A 10273-nucleotide genomic window follows, 5' to 3' on the forward strand; every position below is an offset into this window, starting at 1 on the left:
CAGGTACTGATCGGCGAGTCCGTTTAGTGCTTTATAAGTCAGTAAGAGAATTTTGTAATCAATATGAAATTTAACTGGTAACCAGTGTAAGGTTGATAAAACTGGGCTGATATGGTCAAACTTTCTGGTTCTAGTAAGAACTCTGGCTGCAGCGTTCTGGACTAGCTGAAGCTTGTTTAAGGCTTTTGCTGGAACATCCAGCCAGCAGGGCATTACAGTAATCTAGCCTTGAAGTAATAAATGCATGAACTAACTTTTCTGCATCCTGTAGAGATAATGCATTTCTCAATTTAGCAATATTGCGGAGATGCAGGAAGGCTGTTCTAGTAATATTAGTTATGTGTGCGTCGAAGGACAGATCAGGGTCTATAATGACACCCAGGCTTTTTACAGATGAGCCAGACGCAACTGTGAAATTGTTAAGTTTAAATGTTAAATTAGACAGTTTGTTTCTAGCTGCTTTTGGACCAAGAAGTAGAACCTCTGTTTTATCTGAGTTAAGAAGGAGAAAGTTACTCGACATCCAGTCTTTTATGTCTTTTATACAGTCCTCAATCTTGCTAAGTTTAATTTTATCATCCGGGTCACCGAGTGTCATCGGCATAGCAGTGGAAATTCATGCCGTGTTTACTGATACTGATTAATTAAATGTAATTAAATTTCCATTATTCTGTTAAAAAGTTACAGAAAACACAAATTCTATATAATATCTGTACCACCAATAAGACTCCTGGGAACTGGCCATGAGAAGAACATTGAATAAAATATGTCCATTCGGGGGAAAAGGGGAAAGAATCCACTGAAAAGGCACAAAATCTATTTTTGGTTCTCTCACACACAACCGGACTGAGGTGATCTCTGTGAAAGCAAATTGTGTGGTTAGTAAGCTAACACTGGGCCAGTTTAAGTCTAAGCTTAGTTCATATCAGCATAGTGCTATTCAACTTTTGGTTTGGCCTGGGAGTTTTCAAATATTATAGTGGGTACTGCTGTCGCCTCACAGCAAAAAGGGCCTGGGTTCAATTCCCCGGCCGGACGACCAGAGTCCATTCTGTGTGGAGTTTGCATGTTCTCCCTGTCTCTGTGTGGGTTTCCGCCCACAGTCAGAACACATGCAGTCAGGAGAATTGGAGATATTAAATATCCCCTAGGTGTGATTGTGTGTGTACGTCTATTTGTCTGTCCGTCTGCCCTGTGAGGGACCGCCGACCTGTCCAGGGTGTTTCCTACCTTCCGCCCAGTGACCACTGGGATGGGCACCAGCTCCCATAGCGAATCAGAAAGATAAGCAGTTTAGAATGTGTGTGTGTGAAAACTCACAGTAACTGAAGACTCTGACAAGTTGGTTGGATTCATTTAATATGAAAGGCACATAAAACAAAGTTTTAACAGGTGCTGTAGTGAAGGAACATTACAGTCATTTCATGTTTACAATAGCAAAAGTTTCCATACAAAGGAGTTTTTACAAAAAAACATGCTAACACTTCAAATAGTTTGGTGATGCAGGCTATGGAAATGGAATTTATCAGTAATATTTTGTAAAAATCAGCTTTCGTGGAAAAAAAATATTTATTGATGCCTAAAATGTCACAGAAACCTAATGTGATTTAAAAAAACAATATGCATTTGCACATGAATTTAGTGTGATGCAACAGAATCCCCTAAAGTGCCTCTTATAACAAATAAACACAGTGTGGTGGAGAGGTAGAGCTGGACTGAGAGAGTTTTTAAAAGGAAAGCGGCCACTTTTGAGCTTCCACAGAAAGAGACAAGCAGGAAAGACCACAGCCCTTCTGAAAGAGCTCAAACAGCTCTACATGTGAGTGATTTCTCGCATAGTGATTTAAAAACAAAAATATCCTTATCAACAGGTTATGGGAAAATCAGAGATGTCAAATGTACATCAGAGATAGAAACATGTCAACCACCACCATTACCATCATTATGCAAAACATTTTATCTCAAAAAGTCTGTTTGATGGGAATAATCAGCTGGGCAGCAAGGGATTTGATTTTATTGCTTGCAATTTATGCAAAAAAATTCTAGCTACTCAGAGCAGTAGGAGTGGATCAGATATAATTTGATATTTGGAGAGTTTATTGTCGCAAAAAGTTCCCTCACAGAAAGCTATTGGATCAAAAGTTTATGGATTTGCTGCCTGACGTCATGAGACTTCAGATAAGATTATAACATGTTTGAAACCCATTCCTGGTGGAGAGATACATGACGTTACAAGGCAAAGTAGTCCCCAAAGAAAACCTATGTTTTCAGATTTGTCACTATATTACATAAAAACGTATAGGTTCACTGGTGGTTTTGGACAGTAAATAAAATGTCTATATTTGTGTTGTAGTCATGGCGACCTCTGGTTCCTATCACCACCAATGTAAAGACATTTCAGTCTCTACAATCAAATAATTCACACCAAACCCACTCTGAATCACTCAATTTACATCTGAACAATTGGACAAATGATTGTTTTGAAATACAGAAATATTTTATATGAACAAATTATTAAGATAAACAGGAGAATTATTACCACGGACATACCAACAGATGGTAATGATAAGAAGTAATGAGGGGGATAAATCAGTACTCTTGGGCAGGACATCTGGTGGTGAGTGGTGGAATCAATATTGTACACACATGACTGACACATTGACAAATACACTGTTAGTTTCTACACTGCATCAGCTCTGTAGTGCTTAATCACAGCCCTTAAAAAGGCTGTAAACTTATTAAACAGATGAATTTATGAAATTCCTATAGTCACTGTTTTATTGTGAAGTGTGAAGGGAAAGACAGAATCTTCATTGAATTCACAGAGTTTGTGCTGTTATTATAAAAGCACGGATACATTTTCTTTGTGAATCTGTGTTTAAAGGTGTATAAAACTTTGTTCTTATCTTTCGAGAAGAAAATCACCTGACCTTTCTCCCAATTTAATGTCACTCGGATTGTCTTGATGGTTTCTTCCTTTGCAACTTTGACATTAGAATTAATGCCAGTTCCAGCATAAATTGTATTTTCTACCCTCCATATGCAACAAAACCCATTTTCTGGGGCTGCCACACAAATTTCTTTTCTGCTGACGGACTCTTCAGCCACTCCTATAACCCAGTCTTCACCATATCCAACCTCCACCTCCCAGCTGTGAGTTCCTGAGGAGAACCCTTCAGAACCGAGAACGCCGCTATACATACTCATCCTCTCTGGGTTGTCTGGAAGTTGGGTGAGAGGTGAGGGTGAGACGCTGCTCAGATCCGCTGATATACTGAGGGAGGAGTTTGCAGTGTTTGGATCCAGAATCACTGGAACTGCGGAAGAGGAAAAGAGTTTTATGTTGGACATCATCTTTGTATCATTCCAACATTATGTAATGTAATTCACACTTACAACTGCATTTAATCTTCAACCCTAAATAAGAAAAGGTTGGGACAGTATGTTAAAAATTAAAACTGAAAACAAATTATTTTGGACCTGTATTACACTGAAAACAATACAACAGCAAATCTGCTGTTTTATTGAATTGAACTTTATCGTTTGTTCAAACTAAACAGCAATTTTAATTTTCAATCTTGTAACATATTTCAAACAAAGTGGGGAGAGTAAAGCAGTTCCCACTTTGTAATGTTGTCCATCTTTGTCACAATAATCAAAAGATGTTTAGGGACTGACGACACTGAGTGATGAAGCGCTTAAGGTGTTCAACAGTACAAGGTCTTCATTGTCACATTTTGCATTTTAAAATGGGCCACTCATTCTCTGTTGAGGACAGGTCATGACTGTAGGCAGGCCAGTCCAGTGAATCCACCCTCTTCTTCTATAGCTGTGCCCTCGTAATGTGTGCAGAATGTGGTTTTGCATTGTCTTGTTGAAATGCATGGACAAGATCATCAAGATGTCGTCTTGAAGGCAGCATATGTTGCTCCAAAATCTCTTTGTACTTTTTGGCATTAATGGTGCCATTGCAGAGGTGTAAGTTACCTTTGCCAAGGGCATTGAAACACCCTCACATCATGACAGACCCTGACTTTTGGACTTCTTGCTGAAGGACTAGGCCTTTCCTGGAAGCTGGTTTTGTACCAAATCAAGATTACAATCACCTGTTGGCATCGCCTGTTTTATATCACATCATTATTTATTTTACCTCATTACTAGTCCTAAGTTGCCCCATCCCAACCTTTATTGGAATGTGTTGCAGGCCTGAAAGGCAGGAATGGATGTACTTTTACAAATGAAACCTAATTAAAAGTAATATTATGCTGATGCCTCTGTGTGATTACGTTGCATTCACCGAACAAAGCCGCATTAACCCACTAGGGTTAAACAGGCCCTGCAGCCCAGGTACCTGGCCATCTTGTGTCCCTGTGAGCCTGACTGTAAATACAGTAATAAATACAGCAGCAACAGAGTGCAGCAACTCAAAGTCCACATGTGGACAGAAGACATCTGGAGGGATGTTGAGTCATGCCATCTGGATAGCCACCCACAGCACTGTGGTCTTTGTAGGAGCAGGATCTCTGGTGGGAATGGACCTCTCCACCTCTTCCCATAAATGCTCGATTGGGGCGAAGATGCAGGCCATCAATCGTTGGAACTGTCCAGAATGCTTCTCAAACCAGTTCTGGACAACTTTGGCCCAATGGCACAGAGCATTATCCTGTTGGAATATCCCATCATTGTGGGAGTACATGAACTTCACGAAGGGCTGCAAAAGATCACCGAGCAGTGAAAAGTTCAATGACATGTTCAGGCTGACCAGTGGGCTTAAACTGTGCCATGAGAACACATCGCACACCAGTATGGAACCACCACCAGTCTTCACAGTACCTTATTGACAACTGGGGTCCATGATTTCATAGGGTCTGCGCCACACACAAACTCTACCATCAGCCCAAAATAATTGGTATCATGACTCATCGGTCCACGCCACACGTTGCTAGTCCTCTAGGGTCCAGTTGCAAACTCACAAGCGCAGGTGAGGTGCTGTGTCTGGTGTTGTGATGTTAACAGAGGCACTCTGGTGGGTCTTCTGCTCCAATATTCCATGGAAACAAAGAACGCTGCAGTGACCTGCAGGATAAGCGTGTGGGGCCTCCTTCAATGAATGTGGATATGATTTCTACCAGAGTCGCTTGTCTGTTCTCATAGACAATTCTAGCCAGATACCGCTGGTCGCGATCATTAAGCACCCATGGGCAGCCAATGCTCTGTCCACTGTAGGTGGTAATGTTTGAACTCAGATAATTCATGTCACCTTGCCATGACCACACTGGCCAGTTTTCAGACTCAATAATAACACCTCACAACTTATACAGGTGTAGGCATTCCCAGGCCATCCCCTGAGGTAACACCACTTCATAATCAATTTACATACTGCTATCCCATGACTTCTGCCATGTCAGTTCATGCTCTACTAAGTACCTGAGCTGCTGCATTTTGGACATGTTGCAGCCATGTCATAGCTCTTTGACTAAGACATGTAAATAAGGCCTGCAGTAATTAAGACGTGATGGAATAAAAGCGTGAATAGTTTGCTCTGTATCCTGAATGGAAAGCATTTTCTGACTTTAGCAATATTTTTCAATTGAAAGTAACAAGCCTATACCAGCTTCGTTATATGCATTGAGAAATTTAATTCTGAATAAAAAATGACATGGAAATTTCCAGGATAAGGATTTGTCCTTATGGCCTATGAACCAAGCTCCTTCTTTAAATCACTGGCAATATTTTGTGGTTCCAGAACTAGTACTTCTGTGAAATATGCCTCCCTCATAGGAGTCAGAGTAGAATAATAATAAGTTTAAATGAAGAACAGTAAGGCTGACTACACATGAAGAAACTTACACTTGCTTACAAATTTATTTGCTTGAAATCTACATGTAATTCTCTCAGAAGGTGAAGGAGGCTGTCAAGCTAAAGAAAGAGGCCTTTAGGGACTGGATGGCCCGGACAATTCCCGACTCAGCAGATAGGTACCAACAGGCAAAAAAGACGACAGTGGTAATGGTGGCAGAACAAAATCCAGAGCATGGGAGGACTTCTGTGAGGCCATGGAAAAAGACTTTCGGTCGGCATCGAGGAGGTTCTGGACAAGGAGGAGCTGTCAGCATGGCTTTGCCCAAGCTGTATTCGGCAGGGGTGGAGAAACTCTGACTTTAAATCAGGATATTGTCGGTTGGTGGAAGGAGCACTTTGAGGAACTCCTTAATCCAAGAAATATGCCTCCCTCATAGGAGTCAGGGCCAGAGGCTCCTGGCATGTGAAGCTCCTTTTCCCTGGTGGAGGTTACTCAGGTAGTTGGCCAGCTCTTCAGTGGCAAGGCACCAGGGGGGGATGAGATTCGCCCGGAAATGCTTAAGGCTCTGGATGTTGTGGGGCTGTCGTGGCTGACATGTATCTAGAGTTCCATGTGTTATCTGACTTTGCAGGTTTGGAATGTTTAAGTTAGGGGGCCCCTGGTCCAAAGGTCCAAGGGTCGAGGCCCCATAGGGAATGGACCCCTTTCTCTTCCTCTCCCTTCTTCTCTTAGTCCAGATGGATGAGATTATTTTAAAAAGGACCATATGTTTCGTTCGACAACAACCACCCTATATAAGCAGTAGGCTATACTGTTCTGGAGGGGACACTTCAGAATGGGCACGGATCCCCTCTGAGGTACTTTATGGTGCTTAATATGATACTCTTTTACTTTGTAATAAACATCTTATACAAGCAAGACGGTGTCAGCGGAGACTTCTTCATCATCTTCACATCATCGCTATTTAATAAACAACAGATGCAAGTGTGTGATACTCACAGTAAGGACAGAGGTCCTTCAACCTCCTCAACACTTGGAATCTCAAATTCCCCAGGTGTTTGGCCACATCAATCAGAGCTCCTGAGTCCAGTTCTGGGTCCAGTCTTGTGTACTGAGCTCTGAAAACACACACACACACACACACACACACACACACACACAATTAGTTTTTCTGCCTTTTTTAACACCCACCCAAAATAAACTAGTATATAGTAATATTTACCTTTCATACATTGTCTGGATGCCCTGTAAAGAAGGTCATAAAGTGTTTACTATTTAAGTTATTCATATTCATAACCGCTGTTATGATTGTTTTTTTTACCTGCAGAACCACTTCATCATCCTTCAGCCTCTCATTTGACTCTACAATTCTAGCACTGATATCTTTTATCTGACTGTCCAGGTCTTCAATCTTCTTCTTCATTCTGTGGCTCTTCTCCATCTCCTCATTTCTCAGAGCAGTGATCCTGGCCTCCTCCTCTTCTCTGAGGAACTGGTGAAGCTTCCCAAACTCCTCCTTTATCTGCCTCTCTGTGTTCTGGGCCTGAGACTGAGAGCAGAACAATAGTTCTGTTAGTTTTTAGTTGTTTTCAGGCTTAAAGCAGCTGGTTTCATGTAAAGGCTGCTATTAACGACTCACCACAATGTGTGCAGCCACCTGGTCACTGATGATTTTCACTCTGTGGAAAATCTGAAGCTTCTTCTTCAGCTCTGTTAGACAAGTCTGTATCTGTTCCTAACAAGACACATATTATTAAACAGCTACAATAACACTGCAGGAAACTATGAAAACAGAAATAAAGAAAGAAAAAGAATCAGTTTGTCAGAAGTAGCACAAATATTACTGCAAGCAAAACTAGTCAAATAATGACCTGTGAATTTTTGTCAGATAACCAGATATTCAGGACACACAGCATAAAATCAAGTTGTGATGAAAAAAAAGTAAAGCATTTTTTAATTAGTTGTTTTTTGCTTGTGAGAGTATTTTACATCAGCTTTTACCACAGTAAAGGTTTGACTTGTTGGTTTTATATAATGGCACTGACAATCAGTATATAATTAGATTTGTGCTTTTTATTCTTCATATTCAGTGTCAAATTTATTTATTTGCACATTTATCTTGTGCGATATGAAAAACCATTGTGATTTTGTCTTTTTAAAATTGGGTGTAGAAAAATGTTTAAACTATTACTACAATGGAAGAATACACTATTAATAATATTTCACAAAGAAACAAATTAATTCTATGTTCAGGCTTTTTCTTGAGAAAGTCTGTGGCTCTGTTTACCTTGACTAGAATTATCTGAACCACAAGACCACCTTTTTATTTGAGATATACTTTTACAGCCCTTGATCATACATGACATGCATTTTTATAATCTTAGTTTATAGGTAATATCTCAAAATGGGGGCAGACGTTTTACTTCTTTATTGTTATAATTAGACAGTTTAACATGCCATTTTTTTTAGATATGTACAGATATTATTTTGTGCACAGGGATCTTTAGAATCTGTGGAAGTTGTATGTATTTTTAAATATTTTCTTTCTTTTTTTTCAACATTTCTGCATAAATAAATCCTCAAGACGGAAACAAAGTAATTTAAAATTGTTCACAGTGGTAGTGATAGGAACCAGACGTCTAAAGCGAGCAACGCCTCTGAAAGCTCCATCACAGAACGTTATTATATGAAATAAATAAATAAATGACCAATAAATAAATGACCAACTCTAATATTTTTGTCTCATTTGTTTACTTTTGGTTCTCTTTATTTATTATTAGGACTTCTGCGAAAATCTGAAGAGGTTTTAGGTCAAACTCATGCAGAAATATAGGTCATTCTGAAAGGTTTACAAACTTTCAAGCACCACTGTATACGTTTTTTTATGTGTTTGTGTTTTTAAATGTATTCTTGTAGTTAAGTAGTACACGTGGGCCACACACCGATGATTTTAACTCCCCTTCACACCTGTATAAATGTGATGTGACAATAAACATGATTTGTTTTAATTTGAAATACAGCGTATTAAGAGGGAAAGTAGGCCCCAAAGAAAGCTTCAGATTTTCCACAATTTTACCATCATCAACATAATATATTAAACCTCAGTAGACTTGTGTAGGTTCACTGGTGGTTTTGCATAGTAAATAAAATGGCTACATTTGTGCTGTAGTCATGGCGACCCCTGGTTCCTATCACCTCCACTGTAAAGACATCTGAACCATTTCACACCAAATCACTCTGTTTACATCTCAAACACTGAATTATAGAGGAATTTTGAAAACCATTGCATGCTGCATGCAGCAGGGGCAGCATTTTAGAATGAAGTATGTCTCTGAGAAAATGTTTTGACTGCGTCATACTCTACTGAGATACAGCTACAGTCAGAAATTCTCCTTCATTCAGAAATATCAAATATGAAATATATATCAAAAAATGAAATGAACCTCATTCTCTCCTACCTTGTGTAGACCAGCAGCTTTGCTGATGGAGCAGAAACTGTGACTCTGGTGATCCTGAGACACACACTGTCCACACACCAGCTTCTGATCATCCACACAGAACAGACTGAGCTTCTCAGAGTGCAGAGAGCACAGCAGACCCTGAGAACCTGAATCACTGCTTCTCTTCTGCTGCTTGTAGGACTCACAGGCTTTCCTCAGAGCCAGATCTGGAGGAGGATGAGTTTTTGATGACCATCTCCTGCAGACAGGACACTCTCTTCCTGAACTCTTTGTCCAGTTCTGCTGTAAACATGTTCTACAGAAACTGTGACCGCAGGACAGAAACACTGGGTCGGTAAAGATAAAAAAACACACAGGACACAAGAGATCCTGTTCGAGTGGTGAGAGGGAGGACGCCATCGCTGAAATTCAGCTGGAGTAGCACCTGGAGAGCTGTGTGTGAACTCTGTACGAGGGCATGTCAGCTGACTGTTCAAAGGTACAAATCCAAGAACCCAAAATCTTATTTAAATCTGTCTGGATTAAGTATTATGAAGAATAGTAAAAGCTAAATCATACAGTTGTAAAATGTTATGCACGAAAAAAAATCTATAACACAAAATCATGTTTTACTTAAAAAAACTCCCAGTAATAAAAATGTGCTCATATCTGTTGGTTAATGTTCACAGATGCACTGGATTACAGCCAGTCAATACCACTTCATGGAAGCATTATGGATAAACTAGTCAAAAAGGTTAAAGGTCACTTATTAAAGATAATTTAATATATGATGTGAACAGTCTGAAGTTTACATGGAAAGAAACATTTCTTTCTTTAACAACGTCTTCTATTAAAACAAAGCATGCATTTTTTTCTTGTTTGTGTGCAGGAAGTTGCTCAGTAGGAGAAAAGTTAATTATTACAACAAATGGACTTTGTATCAGAATTTGCAATGCATTTTCACTGAGCACTGTCAAAATATGTGTAATCCAGTACTCCTCCTACTAGAGCATATTGGTAATACTGTGGC

The 10273-nt window shown here is 39.7% G+C and overlaps 1 protein-coding gene across 2 annotated transcripts; it reads right to left on the reverse strand.

Annotated features, from left to right (window-relative positions):
• Nucleotides 1-1342: 1342 nt before the first annotated feature.
• On the reverse strand, nt 1343-9774 carry LOC118797807 (E3 ubiquitin-protein ligase TRIM39-like). Of its 2 annotated transcripts, none has more exons than XM_036557078.1 (6): nt 9262-9774; nt 7443-7532; nt 7125-7352; nt 7026-7048; nt 6803-6921; nt 1343-3317 (listed from the first exon to the last, which is right to left on the reverse strand). In XM_036557078.1, exons 1-6 carry the CDS (start codon nt 9661-9663, stop codon nt 2770-2772), a joined length of 1410 nt encoding a protein of 469 aa, XP_036412971.1. In that variant the 5' UTR covers nt 9664-9774; the 3' UTR covers nt 1343-2769. The 2 variants fall into 2 exon arrangements, with proteins under 2 accessions (XP_036412971.1, XP_036412970.1); XM_036557077.1 differs by having other exon boundaries at nt 7443-7538; nt 9262-9771.
• Nucleotides 9775-10273: the final 499 nt, after the last annotated feature.

The sequence above is a fragment of the Colossoma macropomum genome, unplaced genomic scaffold (genome assembly GCF_904425465.1).
Source record: "Colossoma macropomum unplaced genomic scaffold, Colossoma_macropomum, whole genome shotgun sequence".
In the NCBI taxonomy this organism is placed as follows: Eukaryota; Metazoa; Chordata; class Actinopteri; order Characiformes; family Serrasalmidae; genus Colossoma; species Colossoma macropomum.